The sequence below is a fragment of the Rhineura floridana genome, chromosome 22 (assembly GCF_030035675.1).
Source record: "Rhineura floridana isolate rRhiFlo1 chromosome 22, rRhiFlo1.hap2, whole genome shotgun sequence".
Lineage (NCBI taxonomy): Eukaryota > Metazoa > Chordata > Lepidosauria > Squamata > Rhineuridae > Rhineura > Rhineura floridana.
Window position 1 is genome coordinate 20,251,783 of NC_084501.1, and position 18,546 is coordinate 20,270,328.

The 18,546-nt window shown below is 53.4% G+C and overlaps 1 protein-coding gene across 3 annotated transcripts; it reads right to left on the reverse strand.

Annotated features, from left to right (window-relative positions):
• Positions 1-984: 984 nt before the first annotated feature.
• On the reverse strand, positions 985-17,962 carry LOC133374927 (dnaJ homolog subfamily A member 1-like). 3 transcript variants are annotated; one of them, XM_061606269.1, is made up of 9 exons: positions 17,866-17,932; positions 13,553-13,682; positions 9,108-9,244; positions 8,818-9,010; positions 6,202-6,306; positions 5,795-6,022; positions 3,276-3,506; positions 2,862-2,962; positions 985-1,992 (listed from the first exon to the last, which is right to left on the reverse strand). In XM_061606269.1, the coding sequence occupies exons 2-9, from the start codon at positions 13,605-13,607 to the stop codon at positions 1,765-1,767; spliced, it is 1,278 nt and encodes a 425-aa protein (XP_061462253.1). In that variant the 5' UTR covers positions 13,608-13,682; positions 17,866-17,932; the 3' UTR covers positions 985-1,764. The 3 variants fall into 3 exon arrangements, with proteins under 3 accessions (XP_061462253.1, XP_061462254.1, XP_061462255.1); XM_061606270.1 differs by lacking the exon at positions 13,553-13,682 and having other exon boundaries at positions 17,866-17,962; XM_061606271.1 differs by lacking the exons at positions 13,553-13,682; positions 17,866-17,932 and adding an exon at positions 9,489-9,821.
• Between the last annotated feature and the right edge of the window lie 584 nt (positions 17,963-18,546).

The following is an 18,546-nucleotide window of genomic DNA, read 5'->3' on the forward strand; positions in this document are numbered from 1 at the left end:
GTCACCATGCCTTCAGGATGTGACTTGTCTCTTGATTCTGTCCTAGGCCTATTTTGTAACCAGATTCAGACATAGACCTACTTTTCTTTGGGCAGGTAGCTCTGATTTCCTGATCCTCAGTCCCCACCTATAGTCTACTGATAAAACAGACATTCTGGAAGCCCTGCTTGATTTCCATCTGCCCCCAGACGCTCACAGATGTGTGAGGCACAAACCCACCTTTCCTCATAGCCCACTCCTCCTCCCACTGAGCCTTTTAGCAAGCCATTTTTCCTCAGCTTCAGTTCCCCATCCATAAACTGAGAACTGAGTGATCTGCTGAGAGGATGCGCAAAGTTAATCATCATCATCAACAAACGCTTTGGATGCTTAAAATTACACACACACACACATTATTCAGAGTAAGAAAACCTAAGCAATTATCCCACTCTCACCAAGACACTTTGGGTCAAGCCCTCTCCACAAAATCTTGGGGGTGGGGGGAGAATCCTTTTCAGCCCAGGAGGCCACATGGCAGATGCTGCCTGAGCCAGAAAGGCAGCCACCATCCCAAGCAACCCATCCCGACAGGAGGGGGCTGAGGCTCAGCTGTTGCCAAGATAGTCTCTTGACTGCTTCTGCTTGGTGAATGGGCAGGAGACTGAGGGGCTCCAGACCTGCTTGCTCAAGACTGTTCAGCACGGAGAGGGGCGTTTCCTCACTGGCCCCGGCCAAGCGAGCAGTGAAGTGGAGTTGTCTGGAGAAGGATCCCTGCAGCCAGAGGTTCAGGGGACATGATGTAACGGAAGCCCCAGAAATCGCAGCTGGCTGTGGCCTTCGGAGCCCTCAGAGAAGTCAGCCTCAACTGTGCAACAAAACCCAGGAGCGACAAAGCTCCAGAGAGTTAGGAGAAGGCGTTCAATGGCGTCTGGACCTCTGCCCTGCTCCCTCCCCCTCCCTGAGCCACCCCAGTGCTCACTGCCCCCAATCCAGCCCCCCCCCCATTTCTACCCACCAAGGCCCAGCACCAAAGGAAACAAACCCTGCAAAGGAAGTGCAGGAAGCGAAGCGAAAGGAAGGCAGAGCCAACACGGACGGCACAAAGTCAGGCCTGCAGCAGAACCCTTTCCCATGAATTCTGAATTTCGGAAGGAACCTAGCCACCTGCCCTCCAAAGCAGACAGACCTGTAAGACAGACGGGTGCCTGCCTCCCAGCCAGCCCGGCCTGAAAAAATGTAGAGCCGTTTCTGGCAGCAGGACTTGGGAGGTTTATTTCTAGTGCCGAGTCCTAGGAAGGCAGGCCCACCAAGGCTGCTCTGCCCCCCCCACTTTTTGGCTCCCTGGGCTGCAAGAGGGCCCCTCTCTCTCTACGTAGCCCACTTCCCAGAGAGAGGGCTCTGCAGAACTGGGAGTGCTTGGGGGCTCCTGGCTCCCACCAAGAGCATAGCCAACTTTTGTAAAAAGTGTTCATCCCTGGGATGTTCCTGGGAACAGGAGGAGGAGAGGAATGGGCAGGAAGCTCTGTGGCGGCCCTGGAGCACAGGAAGTGACCCGCACCCTTTGACAGGCCGGACCCAAAGGCCCTCCCCTCCCCCCCCTGCAGGGGACCAAGGGTCCTTCAGCCTAGTAAGAGGAAGAGCGGGCGGCTCGAGTGCTCTACCGCTCTGTCCGTGACCAGGGGGGGCACACAGTCATGCTGCTTCCTAACCTCTTTCCTGCCTCCCCTGCCCCCTGCTCCTCCTCCTCACCCCCCACAAGGTCACACGTGGGCTCAGTCTCTGGTGCTAGGACGTCTGGCACTGGACGTTGTGCCGCAGAGGGTCCTCAAAGTCATCCTCGTGGTGGCACTCGCGGTGGAAGACTCTGTCCTGGAAATCCGGCTGGGAGAAAAACTCCCGCAGCTCCATCTCCTCCATGTCTTCGGTGGCCATGACCTCTTCGCGGGGCGGGAAGAAAGACTGGAACTGGCAGCGCTGGTGGGCGGGAAGCCAGCCGGGCTCTGGGAACTTCACCTGAGGCAGGAAGGGGGACAGAGCAGGCGACTGGAGGGGGCTTCGTCCACCCACAGCAGGGCCCACTCTGCAAAGCACGCGTGGGGCAGGTCTCCTGCCTGCTCCCTCCCATGGCCCACCCCACTGTCTCCCTCCTGCTGACAGCACAAAGAGTTGGGGCACCTCAGCATCCTAGCCGGTTCTTTTTAAGTCTCTGGCCCTCATCAACTCTGAACACGCTAAGAAGTGGTTTTCAAGTGCCAACTCAGGCGTTATGCCAAACCCCAATTTTCACAGAATCATAGAATAGTAGAGTTGGAAGGGGCCTACAAGGCCATCCAGTCCAACCCCTGCTCAGTGCAGGAATCCAAATCACAGCATTCCCGACAGATGTCTGTCCAGCTGCCTCTTGAAGGCCTCCAGTGTCAGAGAGCCCACCACCTCCCTAGCTCATGGGTTCCGTTGTCGTATGGTGCTGTGTGAACGGAGAACTGAGGAAGCTGCCTTACCCTTGGGAGGCAGACAGCTGCATTGACTCAGCACCGTCCACCCTGACTGGCAGCAGCAGCAGCAGCTCTCTCTCAGCCCTGCCGGCAGATGCCAGGGACTGAGGCCAGGGCCGGCAGCATGCAGAGCAGCTGCCCTGGGACCTGCTGAGCTGTGGCAGAGCGTGAGCAGAGGGGAGGCTGGGGCCACACACACACCCCTTCCTCTCTCCTCTCCTGCATTGCAGCGAGGCGAACCCGCTCTGTTGACCAGACTGGTGGGCTTGCCCTACAAAGCAGGTTCCCACCTGGGGCTGCGGGACTGCTGGAGGAAGCCTCTACCTGGAGGCTCCTCTGCCCGCTCTGCATTAGGCCTGACGGCCCCCAGCCGGGGCTGGCACATACCTGGAACTGAATGACCAGCTTCCCCTTCTGGCTCGGGCTCCGGTAGACGGGCATCCCTTCGTTGGGAATGCACTTCACATCCCCAGGCTTGATGATTGTCCCTGAGCGGCAGGAGCAGAGGCAAGTGTGAAGGAGGAGCCGGCGGCAAACCCTCCAACCTTTTGGAGCTTGTGGGTGCAGCACAGAAGGCCAAGCCGGCCGGCCGGCCCCCGGATTCCCCCCATCCCCTTAAAGGTTGGCAACCCTGTGGGGCCTGAAAGGCTTCCTACCAGCATTTCAGACATTTCGCAATTTCACATCAAGGAGCAAACGTGTCTCCTCCACACACACACACACTTTTTCCTAAGCTGCCACAACAGCCCAGCATTCATGCGCCAAGCCCACCTGTGGGCACAGATCCCCCCCCCCGCTCACCTGGCCGCGAGGAGACAAGCAGCTTCCTGTTGTCCAGGGTGTGGATGACCAGCTTGCAGCCACACAAGGCGTCCACCAGGGCCACTTCCCTCTTGACGATGAGGTCATTGCCTTGGCGCTGGAAGACGGGGTGCATCTGTTGGTCGAGGACAATGACGACATCTCCAGGCTCAAACCCAGGCATCTGGTCTCCTTCCTGGTGGAAGGTGATCTTCTGACGGTCGGCCATCCCTGCAGGGCACATGAGGAGAGCCGGCTGCTGAAGGAGCACCACGCAATGCCAGCAACGACAGGGAAAACAACAGGAGGGGGGCATGGAGAACAGAGAGGATGGGGAAAGTCTCCCTCACGGCGCTGGGTTCTGAAACGTGCCAAGCCACAACAACCCTTTTAAGAACGAGCTGCTCCTCCTTTGCACTCTCTCCAAAGGGGCCTTGGGCCTGTGAGCGGCCCCCTTCTTCTCCACCACCAGGGGCCGACCGCCCTGGCCCTCTCACAGAATTCTGGGTGAATGGACTCTCTGATACACTTTCAGGGAGCAGGGAGGAGAGAAGCGAGAGAAAACGCAGTGGATGGCTGTGCGGGTGTATTCATGGCGGGCTAAGAGGGCGCCAGGCACAAGCCCTCCCAGCACTTCAGTCGGAGGGTGACTGAAAGTGAGAAAACGTTTCCGGCGTATCTACAAGATCACGAGCACTGCGCCCACCAAGGTGCCCAGACAAGTGGCTGTCCTTTGCACTCCACGAGGTCCAGGGACGCAGCGGAGTGTGCATGTGTGGTTGTTGGATGGGACTGCAGAGGGTTGGGTCGGATTCCTCCATCTCGGCACCGAGGAACATGGGAAGCAGCTGCCTCAGGCCGGTGGCCCGCCTAGCTCAGTGCTGCCTACTCTACACTGACTGGCAGGGGGTCTCCAACATTTCAGGCAGGGGGATTCCCAGACCTACCTGCCAGGTAGGCTTGAACCCGAGACCTCCTGCATGCAAGCAGGTGCTCTTATGGCCGAGCTGCAGCCCTTTCCCCTCTCAGTGCCTTCGGGGAGGGCCAGGGGAATCTGTGGCCCTCCAGATGTTGTTGGACTACAACTCCCACCAGCTGCGCCAAAGGGTCAGGGATGACGACGTGAGCTGAGCACCGTCTAGAGGTCTACAGAGGGCCCTCAGCTCTTGGCTGCTTGATATGGGGAAGAGAGAGCTGCACACTAGGGCTCGTGAGCCAGGCGTTTACTCTTGCTATGGTTTAGTTTATTCTGTGCCGGCTGTTGGGCTTTTAGCACCGTGATGAAGTGGGTCCTTAAATGGTTATGAAATGGATACTTTAAGTGATTTTATGCTGCATTGTAGATTTGGATTTGCGTTTCATAATCGATGTGAGCCACTTTGTGGAGCCTGGGTCCCATAAAGCAGCCCTGTACATAAACAGAAAGAATGATTTTTCCACTGTCTAAGTGCTTTAAACCCTGGTGAATACGCCAGTAACTCTCTGAACTGACTAAAGTATTGCTGTTCTGGTGTAACAAGCCAGACTTTTAATTTCTGAGATGAGGGGCAGGGGGGCAGCCACTGCTTCTCTCGACCCCAGAGTCTGAAGGTGGCTGGGGAACCTGATTCCCTGTTGCACCTGGGAGGGACTGAGTCGCCCAAGTCTTGGAACTGAGGCTACAAGCTGATCTTGTGGCTATCAACAACCAGCCTAATTTCTGTTCTTTTTTAATTTAATTTAATTTTTCCTCCCCATCCCACGATTTGTGTAACATCTTGCCTGATGAAGAGTTCTGGAGGAAAAGACCTAATAGAAACATTACAAACACACAAACAAAAAGAGTTCTGGAGAACTCAAAAGCTCGCTATAATTCTGTGACAGTTTGGTTGGTCTCAATGAAGACATTCTGGAGGGTTTTTAAAATTATTTCTCATGGACGAACACCTTTGCTATTTAAAAAAAAATAATAATAATTGAATTTTTGTAACCAACTTTCTCTAGAGCCAACATCCGGCTCCCTTTCTGGCAGGTTCAGAACTGGATAAAACTCAAAGAAGCTTGCAGACCCCTCGTTCCTTATCACTGATGAAATAATGTTTTTAGCTGTACTTTAAAATATTTTAAACTGTTTTGTTCACGTTTGCCTCCTGGCCTCCTTTGGGAGGAAGGGCGGACATAAAGGCAGCAAGCAAATAAACAGATTAAAAGAAACACTTGTTGGCATCAAGAGAGTAAAGCTCGGCCGCAGCCAGCAAGGGGAGGCGGTTGCTTGGGGCAACTGGCCTTATTGAGCCTTCTGAGCATGTGTTTTGTGTTGTGTTTCTGTACATCTTGGATTGTGGGGAAGCCCTCATGATTTATGAAGAGAGCTTACAAAAACCAAAAACAAGCTGAAGGGACTCACTGAGGACAACCCCAGCCCAGCCTTCAGGCGCACCCAAGTCAAGCGCCAACTCCCACATCTGCCCTCCACCCTGCCGTTGGGGAGATGACATGGAGTCCTGGATGGAAGGGGACTCCGAACCTTCGGTGCTCACCTTTGTCCACATGAACGTTGAGGATCTTCTTTTCCCGGATGACCTTCCTGCCGTTGCAGGCGAGGCAACGATCCAGGGCTCTCATCCACTCCCCTTGGCCCTTGCACTGCGAGCACATCGTCTGGATGTGGTGAACCATGTTTGGCCCCAGCTGGTGGACAATGACCTCCACGCCAGAGCCGTGGCACTTGGGACACCTTGTGTCCAGGCCATCCCTGCTTCCACGGCCTGAAAAGAAGCAAAGACATGGCAGGACAGGAGTCCCGGAAGGAAAACTCCAGGCTCCCAAAAAGCTGCAGAAACAGGCGGCACAGCCAGCCTCGGAAGTCGGCATCATCAGGCATCTGCTGAGGGCCCACACCCTACCAGAGGGCCCTCCCCCACACTGCTGCCCCCTCTTCGCTTACCACCACAACTTTTGCAGATGACACACTTCTGCAGGGAGAGTTTCCGAGTGGCACCGTTGTACAAGTCCTCCAAGGTCACAGGCAACTGATGGACGGCTGTCTTTCCTGAAAGGAGGCCAAAGGGGAAAAGTGTCAGAAACCTCTTGCTGTTGACCAACGACCTGCTAGGAGGCGGCTGGGTGTGGGAGCCCAAGGCCAAAGCCCTGCCAGGGAGCTCTAGAGCAGCAACAGAAGAAATTCAACCTGCACTGTGGCTGCTGCTGCGGCTTTTTGCCCGCCAAGGAGAGAGGGCGCTCAGGATCGCTCCTCAGGAGCAGCTGATCTGCAATGCTGAGTGTGCAGTTCTTGCTGGAAAAGGTAACAAGCAGCTGTTCTCACCAGTTGAAGCTAACACATAATTAATCTGCATAATCTCATGCCTCCGAATACCAGCTGCTGGGCATCGGGAGTGTGGAGAGCGCCGCTGTGCTCATGCCCCGCCTGTCACCCTCCCAGGATGTGGGGAATCCAAATGAAGGGGGCGGAACAGACTGGGCAAAACAGAGCGCATCCCACTCTCACAGGCCTGGGGCCACGACCAGGCACTGGGACCAGGGTCAGCCAACCCCCTCCTCCCCAGAGGAGCCCCTGAGTGAACCCCCTTCACTTCTCATCCCCCCTCTGTTCATCAAATGAGGGCTCGGAGGACTGGAGAGGCAGAGATTTGCATCCTCGTCAGGCTGCTGGGCTCTGCCCATCCCTGGACTCCGTCTACATCACTTTTCCTTTTTACAGCTGTTCCTGAGATTGGAGGAGGGTGAGCAGGTGAGGCCCTCAAACTGGGGGTTAGCTGCCCCTGTTCTAGATAAATGCTAGAATGCAAATGTGCCAAATGGAGGTTCCCCTGGAGTTTAGGCTAGTGAAGTGTTCTCACAGCCACCTGGATCTGTCTTGTGAGGCAGCCTGATCCAGCGAGCGACAAGACTGCAAACCTCCCTACCAGGAGGAAGACAACATCCAAGAGGGTAGCCCATGGCTCTTGCGTAGCAGGCGAAGCATTCCTAACTGGGATATGGGGCAGGAGTGAAGGATGCAATTACTGGGAGCTGGAATTTGGACCGGGCAAGGGAGGGTCACACCCTGACCCTGGAAGGGAAAGCAGAGGGCCCTTGCTCTTGCTGGGCCCTCCGTGGACACCACTCTCAGGACGGTCTTAAGGGAGCACCAGCATAGACCTCAGGGTTGTCTCCAGCGGAGTCCTACTCAGAGTAGGCCCAACGAAATCAAAGGACTCAAGTTCTTTCCAAACCACTTAATATTTTAAAAATGCTCTCTAAGCAGTGTTCAACATAAAAACCAATATCCATTAAAACATAAATACAACAACAACAAAACATACAAAGGCAAGTAAAACAGGGATTCAGGGGATTCATGCACTTAAATCAGGGTCCTTCTGACCCAGGGAAAGCAAAGGCTCATCGCCCGGGGGCCAAGCGCCTGCCTTGCATGCAGAAGGACCCAGGTTCAATCTCCAGGTAGGACTGGGAACGCCCCCTGCCTAAAACCCCGGAGAGCTGCTCGCTGCCAGTCAGTGTTGACAATACTGAGCTAGATGGACCCAAACGCTCTCACTTGGTATAAGGCAGCTTTCCTGTGTTCCTATGCCTGAAAAGCCTGGGCCAAAGACCACAGGACTCCTGAAGCAACGGATGGCCGAGGGAAGGGCATTCCAGAGTACGCAGAAAATGCCCATTTTCAGGTCAGTACCCCAAGCAGAACTTCCTCAGATCCAGCCATGGCCACTGATGTCAATGGGAAGAGGATTTAGCTGGAGGCAGCCCTCCACCGCTAGCAACCCACTACGGGAAATGAGAACCACAACTGAGGCTTAGCTCGTCCTTCTGGATCACAGAGACAGAGCAAGAAGGGACATCTTTCACACTCCTCCTTGCTCCACGAGGAAGCAGAGTGCCTCTGGGAGCACCAGGCAGACATTAATCAACTCTTGTGGCTCGGGCCTGTTTTGATCAGGGCCAAGGAATCAGTGGCTGTCTAAGATGTTGCTGGACATCAGTCCAAGCAGCCAACGTGGCCAATGGTCAGGGATGACCTGGGCTCCCTGTCCCTGGTTTAGAAAGTTCCCCTCAGTCCTCCTTATTAAGCAGCCAAGTCATATAACGATGACATCACCACTTGGGGTGCATGTTCCCCTCCTCCACTGCTTCTCATTTACGGCTACTCCCCCCACCTGCCATGCCAAAAGCTACAGACAGCCAGGATGACATCATCATGGGGCGCACCTTCCATGGAGGGCGATGGGCGGATAAGCAGAGAAGTGACAGACAAAGCTCTGCTACCACAGGGTGGTGTACAGATTCAGGAAATAAAATAAAACCAGGCACCCCTCCTTCAAACACGACTATCTCAGCAAGAGGCTGACCTCCAAAGGACCCGTAGACTGGGCTCTGCCTCGCTTCCCTCAAACATCCTAGTCTGAGGCCTGACGCGACTCAGCCAAAAGCCTACTGCAATCCGATCCCTGCCAAAACCTGCCCTCTCACCCCGGCTCTGCCCCATCCAGCCAGTTGCAGAATACGAGAAATACCCCCCCAGCCCTCTTCTTTTGCACCCAAGTACCTCTCCTCTCCATCCGGGGTCCATGAGTGTGGGCCCTGCCTCCAAAGAACAGGTTGAAGATGTCCATGGGGGGTCCAAAACCACCTCTGCCCCCCATGCCCCCTTCCTTCATGGCCCGCTCCCCACCACGATCGTACAGCGACCTCTTGTGGGGATCTGACAGCACTTCGTAGGCCTGAGAAATCTGCTTAAACTGGAAAGAGAGAGAGAGAACAGGGGTGATGGAGGGCAACTGCTTACTGCAGGACTCTCAGCCACCAGCTACCACAAGCCTGCCCTCCGGCACCTACCCGGTCCCCCTCGCTGGGGTTCTTGTCTGGATGGTACCGCAGTGCCAGGCGCCGGTACGCCCGCTTGATCTCGTCCAACGTGGCACATGGCTTGACTCCCAGCAGGTCATAGTAGCCAGTTTCTTTCACCATCTTTCCTGCCGCAGGGAAAGGGAAAGGCAAGCTGAGCGGTTGGAGTCCTGGAGCTTCAGGCTTATAAGATCGCAGGCTCTCTTGTCAAAGCCTTGAGAGCATTTGCTCTAACAAACCTTAGCTTTCAGTAAAAGAACCCCACAAACATACAGCCAAACGATTTAGACACAGCCTCTAAATTTAAAAAAACCCAAATCACTGGCTAGGAAAAGATCCAGCAGCATCACACTTAAAAGAAAAGTAATTTACAACAGTCTCGAAGAAAGGCGAAGTTGGTCTTTTAATTGCTTATCCTCCTTGCAGTGAAGTGTCGTTTGGCTCACGCCACTGGAGAGGCAGCTCCGCGTCCAACCAGCCAAAGGAGGCAGCTCCGAGCCCAGGTCCCCAACTCCACAGCCTCCCAATTCAGGTGCCTTCTTGCTGTGTGTGTGTGAACCAGCCTGCTGGAGGAAGCTAGCAAGAGGGCGTGGATGGGGAAGCGTCAGATCCTGAAGGTGCTTATTAACCAGCCTTCCTCACAGGATGAGCGTGTGCACCTTCTAAGCCCTATAGGGCGTGGAGGAGGGAGGTGGCGGCAGCAGCAGCAGCAGCAAAATGACAGGCCAAGCAAGCTTCACCTGTCCTACTTTCCTCAGTCCTCTGCCCTGCACAATCACACAGCTCACCTCATCTCAGCAGCGCCTTTCTTTTGAAAGCTTAATTGCCTCTTGCTCACACACTGACGAAGGATGAAGCCTGCCCCTCCCACTTCCTTGCACGCTTTAGCCTGAGCCACCCTCTCCCCCCCCCCAACGTCTCCATCCAGGCCTCCCCTTCCACCGGTCGTCCTGGCTGCACCAACAGAGGCTGTGGGCAAAGTGCTCCCTCCCTCCCCAAACCTTACTGAAAGGAGCTCAACGGCCAAGCACCTCCTTTGCGCCCAGGAAGTCCCCAGGTTACCTCCTGTTGGCATCTCCAGGCACAGCTGGGAAAGACTCCCTGCCTGAAGCCCTAGAGAGCGAGCTGCTGCCAGTCAGTGCAGACCAAGGGCCCCTAACCCAGGGCCAGCCCACCCCCAAGAATTTAGCAAACGCTTTGAAAAAAAGAGAATCAGAGAATGCAATAATGTGGAGTGCTGGACTAGGACCTGGGAGACCAGGGTTCAAATACCCACTAAGCCATGAAGCTCACTGGGTGTGACCTTAAGCCAGTCACTGCCTCTCAGCCTAACCTACCTCACAGGGTTGTTGTGCAAATGAAATGGGGACAGGGATCATCAGGTACACCACTTTGAGCTCCTTGGAGGAAAGATGGGATATAAATGTAATAAGAAATAAATGCCAAAGTGTTATTTATTAAAAAGAATGCTCTCCTGCCACGGTACTGTGGGAGGATGTGGGGAGCTGCCTTACTCTGAGTCACAGCATTGGTCCATCTAGCTCAGTTTTGTCAACACTGACTGGCAACAGCTCTCTAAAGCTTCAAGCAGGGGCAACGAGCTACGGCCCTTCCCCACCAGCCCTCCCAAAATGAGGTGCCTCTGCCTCGATTTACCTTGCCAAATCTCCTCTTCTTCCTCTGGCGCGTCTGCCCCACTGCTGACTGCCTGCCTGAATGTGTGGCGTGTGTGAGGGAGACAGAGAGAGCATTGTTGGCCATGCCCACTGATGGCATGTGACCCTCAAAGGGGCAGCCAACCCTCTGTGTGGCCCTCGGGCTAAAAAATGGTAGCCACTCCTCCTGAATGATCTGAGGGTCAGGCTTGGGATGAAGCAACTTAGCCAGGCCCTTTCCTAACTGCCAGCTGCCTCTCCGGGCTACGTCTTGACGTCAGCAGCGGAGAGGCAGGCAGGCTGAACAAGACGTCTCCGTAGATCCACTGCCAAGGGCTCTTGCTTAATCCGTAGGGAGAAGCCAGGACACACATCATCCCTTTCGCCAGTCTTTGATGACAACTGCCCCCCCAAGCGCCACAAAGTGATGGAGCCACAGACTGAGCAGCTTTTCTTGATTCCCAGCTGTCCATGGAGGCTCAGATTTCAGCTGTGAGCCGGGCGGCGCTGTATCAACTCCATCTGATACGGAGGCTGCGCCCCTACCTTCCCAACCATCTGCTCCCACCGGTAGTACATGCCCTGGTCATCTCTCGCCTAGACTACTGTAATGCGCTCTACGTGGGGTTACCCTTGAAAACAGTCCAGAAATTGCAACTGGTACAGAATGCAGCGGCTCGTCTGATTACAGGCAGCCGCCGGCAGGATCACATCACTCCAGTGCTAAAGGAGCTACACTGGTTACCGGTTGTTTACCGAGCCCAATTCAAGGTGTTGGTTTTGACCTTTAAAACCCTATACGGTTTTGGACCAGTCTATCTGAAGGAGCGCCTCCAGCATCGGCAGGGATGCCGCTCAACAAGATCAGCCTCAGAAGACCTTCTCTTGATCCCACCAGTTAAATCAGCTAGACTGGTGAGGACCAGGGGAAGGGCTTTTTCAATAGTGGCCCCCACCCTGTGGAATTCTCTCCCAAATGACATCCGCCATGCCCCTTCTATGATGAGCTTCCACCAGACTTTGAAGACCTGGCTTTTCAGGCAGGCCTTTGGGATGGGTTAAGTTTTACTGTTGGTATTTTAAATTTTAATGTTTTATGTATTTTTCTTGTACGTCGGCCAGAGTGGCTGGATAACCAGCCAGATGGGCGACTAATAAATATAATAACAACAACAACAACAACAACAACAATAATAATAATGGGGGGTGGGTGGGGGTAGGTAACTGGGTCTCCACAGAAGGGCCTGCCCCAGAGGGACACTCTCCAACCCTTTGCTGCTTATGAGCACACAAAACAGAGACTTCAAAATGCCTTGTCTATTAAAAGTGCTACAGGGGCCACCAGACAGCAACGCAGACCTCCTTCTCTGCAAGATCCCTTCCCCTCTTTAGCAAATTCTCTAGCACTGTTAACAAACCCAGGATGAAGAATGGGACGGCACAGGAAGCAATCTGCTCCCGTCAGCTGTTTTGCAAGCACAAGGTCAGCTGAGCAGGGAAAACTCTCTCGAGATGGCCTTGCCCAAGAGCAGCTGAACAGCCACAGGTTGGAAGCCAAGAGAAGCGCCTCGGTCTGCAAAGCTCAAGAGTCCCTTTGATGCAGCTAGGGCACCCCAGGCACCCCAGGAAGCCTTTTAGAACCTGACACAGCACAGCCTCAACCGAGGAAGCTCAAATGAGTTTTTAAAAAACTGAGAAAACCGCCTCTGAGACACTTGTGGGACAGGCTGAAGGCTCTTCATGCACACAAGGCCACAGTCTTAGCGTCTTCCTTCTGTTCTTTGAGGAAAGGGGCAGGAAGCACGTGTGTTCCCCTCCAGCTCCCAGCATCCGGCCCTGGCCAACGGTGAACAAGGCGGAGGATGGGAGAATTGGAGTCCTTCCAACATCTGGAGGACCACAGATGTTCCCCAGCCCTGATTTAAATGATAACCAGCGTTCTTCAACCGTGGGTCCCCACAGGCTGTTGGACTACAGCTCCCATCATCCCTGACTATTGGCCGTGCAGTCTGGGGATGATGGGAGTTGTAGTCCAACAACATCTGGGGACCCAAGGGACCCAACAGCATGCTAAGCAACAACTCAGCCAATACAGGTAGGTGCCACCTGTCACCCAATACGCAGGAACAGAGGAAGCAGTCTCATACTGAGCCAGACCCATTGGTCCATTCACCTCAGTATTGTCCAAACTGACTGGCAGCAGCTCTGCAGGGTTTCAGACTCGGAGGTCTCTGCCAGCCCTACTTGGGACCTTCTGCAGGCAAAGCACTGAGCTCTGGCCATTCCCCACATTGCTGGTGCTGAACAGGAGGAACCACGTGAACACATCCCTCCTCATTCGGCAGCTCCTGTCCTCGCATATGAGAAGGCGGAGACCTGACACTCGTGCACATGGGCGCTGAGCACCTCGTGGCCCTTTGCTGGTGAGGCTCATGCAAGGCACTCAACGCCTGCCAAACAGTGCCTGGTTATTGTGTGGTACAACCACTGCTAGGCCTGAGGCATTGCTCCTCTTTGATGAACTGAGTGGTGCGCCAACCAAGAGGGGCTGTGTGGCACTATCCTGCCGGATGGCAGATATCCGGGCAAGGCATTGGGACACTCCTAGGAATGCAGGGAATGGGAGAGGGCTTTGTTCGTGGTGGCCCCTAAACGGGGGAACTCCCTCCCCAGAGGAGCGCCTGGCCCTGCCACAACTCAGCTGCAGCCACATGTATGTGGCAGACACGCCTCTTTACCCTGGCTGTTGAGAGTGAAGGCATTTTGTTTTGTGGGACTCACCCTCAGCTGTTTCGTTTGGTCTGTGCGGTGTTACTTTTGCTTGGAATGGTTGCATTCCTTTTTATAAACTGTTCTGCTTCTTGTCTTGTTTTAAATTGTGTGATTAAGTTGCTGCAACGCATCCTGGGACCTTACAATGAAGGACAGACAAGAACTCTTAAAACAACTAAAAATGAATAGGGGACAAACCCACTCATTTGCAAACAGTGGCAGCTGCCTTGCATGCAGAAGGGCCCACATGCAGTTCCCACCAACATCCGGTAGGGCTGGAAACTTCCCCTGCCTGAAACCGTGGAGAGCCACTGCCAGTCCGTGTAGCTCAGTGGTTTGCAAACCGTCTCCCCCCAGACTGCTCGGAAATTGAGGGCGCTCTTGGCCACTTCACTGTCTGCCTGCATGAAGCTCATGGACCAGTCTGGGGGGACCCCCTTCCCGGCCGTGGGTAACATTGAGCTAGGTGGACCAAGGGTCTGACTGATGAGAACGCAGCTCCTGATGCTGCCGAGGTTCTCCCAATAAGCAGCGATTTCTGGATCTAGGCCCAGAGCAGGAGAGAAGCGGCTGCTTCCCAAGCGGCGGATGGTTGCCCACCTCCCTCCCGCTCCTCTGGCATTTCCCCTGGTTTCAGCTGGATGGCCAAGAGTTCATCAGAGGCCAGCCTTGCACCCTTCGGCAGAATTGCCCTTTAACTTTAACAGGAAGGCCAATCTGCATCCCAGACAAGGAGAGAAGCTGTTTGGGAGATGGCAGGCTGGCAAAACATCTGCTTCCCAAGATTGCCCTGTATAAGCAAGAAACTGTAACTGGCAGGAACAGCTTCTAAGGTGAAAGGAGGTGCCTTTGATCTCCCTGGCAAAGCCAGGTGTGAAAAGCTAACCCGCCCGGTTGGTTTCAGGCTCCTGCCCAAGGGCAGCAGCGCTCTGTGGGCAACAGACGCCAGGAACGCTGCCCCACATAGGATGCTTGATGCACGGCAGCCGTCAGGCCAAATCTCCAGGGCATTTTGTAAACGAAAGCTTCTTCAGCATGGCAGATTTCAGGGTCTGATCCTGCCCCACAACGAAGCCAAGGCCTTCCTACCTCAGCCCTGCTGAGCTTTTTCAAATCCCCTAAATGAAGCATAATGTGGTTGTGGCCAACTTCCACACCCCACTTATGAAGAAACTCCAAACTGGCACAGCGTTGACCGCTAGGTCAATCCACATCCGATTAACTCATACTGGGTTAATCCTAGAAGGAAGCCAGGAAGCCGGAGACAGAGACGCCAGCTCCCCACCCGCTGGCTTCTGGGGACTCCATGCACTCTCCCTCCAGGTTCAGCTCCCAAAGGCATCTCCAGACAGGGCTGGGAAAGATGCCTGGTCTGAAAACCTGGAGAGCCACTGCTGCCAGCCAGTGCTGACAATACTGAGCTAGATGGAACTATGGTCTGCCTGGGCATAAGGCAACTTCCTATTCATCCAAGAACATCAGAAATCCCCCTTTTACACGAGTCAGGCACTTGGTCCATCTAGCTCAGTATTGTTGACACTGACTGGCAGCAGTTCTTTCGGGCTTCAGACCAGAAGTCTGTCCCAGCTCTACCTGGAGACGCTGCCAGGGATTGAACCTAGGGCAGATGCTCTACCCCTCAGCTATAGTCCTTCTCCTTAAAATAGAGCAAGTTTCCAGTCCTCATGGTTCTGAATAAAGGGTTTACTAAAAGAGGAACTGAAGAAGCTGCCTTATATCTAGCCTGCATTGAGCAGGGGATTGGACTTGATGGCCTTATAGGCCCCTTCCAACTCTACTATTCTATGATTCTAGAGCTGGGGCCTCTCAGAGGCTGGGTGCAGAAACAGATTTTAGGGGCCGTTTTGTGGAGCTGCCACAGCCAGGGAATAACTTCTGTTCTTCACTTTCCGTCCCTGTCCTAGCACAGGATCTGGGCAAACAGGTTTTCGCAGCGCTTCAAACTGCGCCCTGGAAGAACCGCCACAACAGGCTCTCACAAGCGTGACCAGCACTGCACGCGTAGAGGCCGCGGTGCGATTGTTGCTGGTACCGCTGGTGGGACGTGTTAAACACTCACACTTCCTTCAGTGCCTGGAGCACTCTAGGCATTGCTGTGCAAGGTGTATAGATGTGTTTAATTACAACAATATTATGTTGCAAGTGAAATGGGTCTCAGGCTGCCCTATTTACAAGGAGAAAAACAAACATAGTTTTCTTCAGAAATGAAATTGGCTGCTCCAGTCCTGCCACCTTCAGTTCTTTCCCAGGACAAGACAAACTGAGAAAGCAGAGACCCCCGGGGACAAGCCTCCTGCACCCATCCAGATCCCATCCTGTGTACTCAGTAACCACCTGAGAGCAACAGGATCAGGGCTAGCAAGTGACACCTCAACAAATAGGAAGCCGCCTTACACTGAGTCAGGCCTTTGGCCCATGCAGCGGAGGACTGTCTGCCCTCACTGGTGGGGGCTCTTCAGCGTTTCAGACAAGTCTTTCCCAGGCCTACCCGGAGATGCCCTGGGAGCTTCTGCCTCTACTACTGAGCCACGGACCTTCCTCAAATATTGCATCTACACAGAGCCTGGGCCAAGCCTGCAGGAGATCTGGGGTCATTTTGCCTCCCATGAGGGCAGAGAAGGGGCCTGAGATGTCCTAAGAAAGCAGCGATACAAAAAGAGTGTGTGTGTGGTCTTGTGCCACTTCACCGACACAGAAAGGAACATATAGGAATGAAGCACAGAGGGGAGAAAAGTAGAGATGTTTTTAACAAAATGGAAATGCACTGCCTTCAAGTCAACCCTTTGAATAGGGTGTTCATGGTAAGTGGTATTCAGAGGGGGTTTCCCATTGCCTCCCTCTGAGGCTAGTCCTCCCCAGCTCAGCTTGCCACAGTTGCACAAGCCAGCCCCTTCCTTGTCTGCAACTGCCAGCTGGGGGGCAACTGGGCTCCTTAGGGATTTGAACTCACAGACTCTGGACTCCCAGCCAGGCTCTCCTCCCCACTGTGCTAAAGCCAAGATGTATTTACTCACAGACAGCACATGAGGTTGTACGCCACCTACAGGAAAAAGACTCTCTTTTGCTCCAAGTCCTCTGTCAACAATACTTCATCAATAATAATCATTTTAAAAAGATGCTATGGAAATATCATCACAAGCAGCCCTGTGCTTAAAATGCCAAGGAAAGATAAAGCAGTCAGGGCTCTTTCCCCAGGTGTCTAAGGGAAAGGAGTCACTAGGACGCAGTCCTACACACACTTCCCTGGGAGTAAGTCCCACTGAAGTCAGTTGGGCTTACTTCTAGGGAGATGTGTATAGAGTTGTGCTGTCAGTCATCTAAAGCAGAGGGGGCGAAAGGAGAGGGAAAACTTCAATATATCTTATTTGTTTTCAGCATATATTGTGTGTGTGTGTGAGAGAGATTGTCCCCTCCAAATGGAGCAACTCACAGTGTCTCACAAAATATAAAAAAACAATACACAGCATTTAAAAAAACACAAGGCACTAACAGGATGACTTTCGAAAAAGAGCTGAAAAGATGTGACTGAATTTGGTCTGGTCTTGAGACACTGTAAACTAGCTTTCATCTAGCTACGGGAATCTCTCTGTTTGTTCTGTTGTTGTTTTTACAAAACTTCAATAAAAATATTAAACACACAAACATACCCCCACCTTCCAGAGGGGTCTCGCACAGTATAAGTAGCCAAAATTGCAACAAAATTCAAAGCCAGTGTTCTGTAGTGGCACCTTAAAGTCAGCTTTGATGGACTCTGGAGGGCTCACCTCATCAGGTACAAAAGGAAGTTTATTTAAATAATAATAATAATAATTAAAAAAAAATACTGGAGCTTTTGCACAAGACTCTTTCCTGCATTTTGCAGCCTAAACCCTCAATCTCTGTCTCTCTCTCTGCAAAACGTCCAAAAGTGACCTACAATAAAAAATAATTTCAAGACACACAACAAAATACACAGCAATGAAAATATACAATAATAAAAACAAAAAGATAAGATAAAAAGATACAAGATAAAAAGAAGCAAAAATATATATTTTAAAAAGAACACAATATTTTTCAAAGGGCACAACAAAGTCAGCAAAGAGTTTTTAAAAGAAGTTGGGGGAGGGGGGAAAACAAACAAAAGCTGGTAGGGGGAGGGGAAGGAGGACCCAGGAGGCCATCGCGCCCCCTCCCCACAGGGGCGGAGAAAGGACCCAAGCGTCCGGGACAGGGAGGAGCGGGAGGGACCAAAGCGCCAGAGGGGGGGAGGGAAGAATACAAAGGACCCAGGCGTCCGAAAAGCCCCTCCGCCCCCCCCTTACCCTCTAGCGCTCCGACCTCCTTCTCTTCCAGGAACACTCTGGAAGTGTGGCCACGCCCCTCCAGCGCCCATTGGCCAGCAGCAACCCCATTAGGCACCGCCCATTGGACTGACAGGCCCCACCCACTAACTTAGACCACGCCCACGCCCCCTCCCTAGAAAAACCCTTTGGGTGTTTGATTCCCGCTCCTCCATTTCCACCACGCCCACATGGGGTGAGGCCCCGCCTCCGAACTTCTGCGATTGGGCTGCTGCGGCACCTAGATCGCGCTCCCCCTCCCCGTTGCCCTTAATCCTGATTAGCCGCGCTTCACGGCTGTCAGTGGCGCGGCGGCCACTGAATGGGCGAGATATGGCATGGGTGAAAGGAGCGGGAAATTCGTCTACTTTTTGCCTCAGCGGGCGGCGGTTGGGAGGGTGAAAGGGCGGCTGAGGAGATCTTCAAAATTCTCGCCTTTTTTCTCGCGCGCACCTCCGCCCTACAGTCCCTCAGGGGATTATCATGTTGGTTTGCTGACATTCTTTTTATTCAGTTTCTTAAGTATACAAATCAGCTTCTTCAAAGAAATATAGAAACCTACTACAATGTACTAACGTGTATAACCGTCTTCCAAAGCAGCTACTTTACTCCCAACTTAAGGATGGAAGAAATCGGTGGGCAGCAAAAGAGGTTTAAAGATGT

Coding starts and splice junctions, on each gene's coding strand:
- LOC133374927 (XM_061606269.1), bottom strand. CDS start 13,607: ATGCAACCATTCCAAGCAAAAGTAACACCGCACAGACCAAACGAAACA. Junction 9,011..9,107: donor ACCCCAGCGAGGGGGACCGG/GTAGGTGCCGGA, acceptor CTCTCTTTCCAG/TTTAAGCAGATTTCTCAGGC. Junction 6,307..8,817: donor ACCCCGGATGGAGAGGAGAG/GTACTTGGGTGC, acceptor GCCTCCTTTCAG/GAAAGACAGCCGTCCATCAG.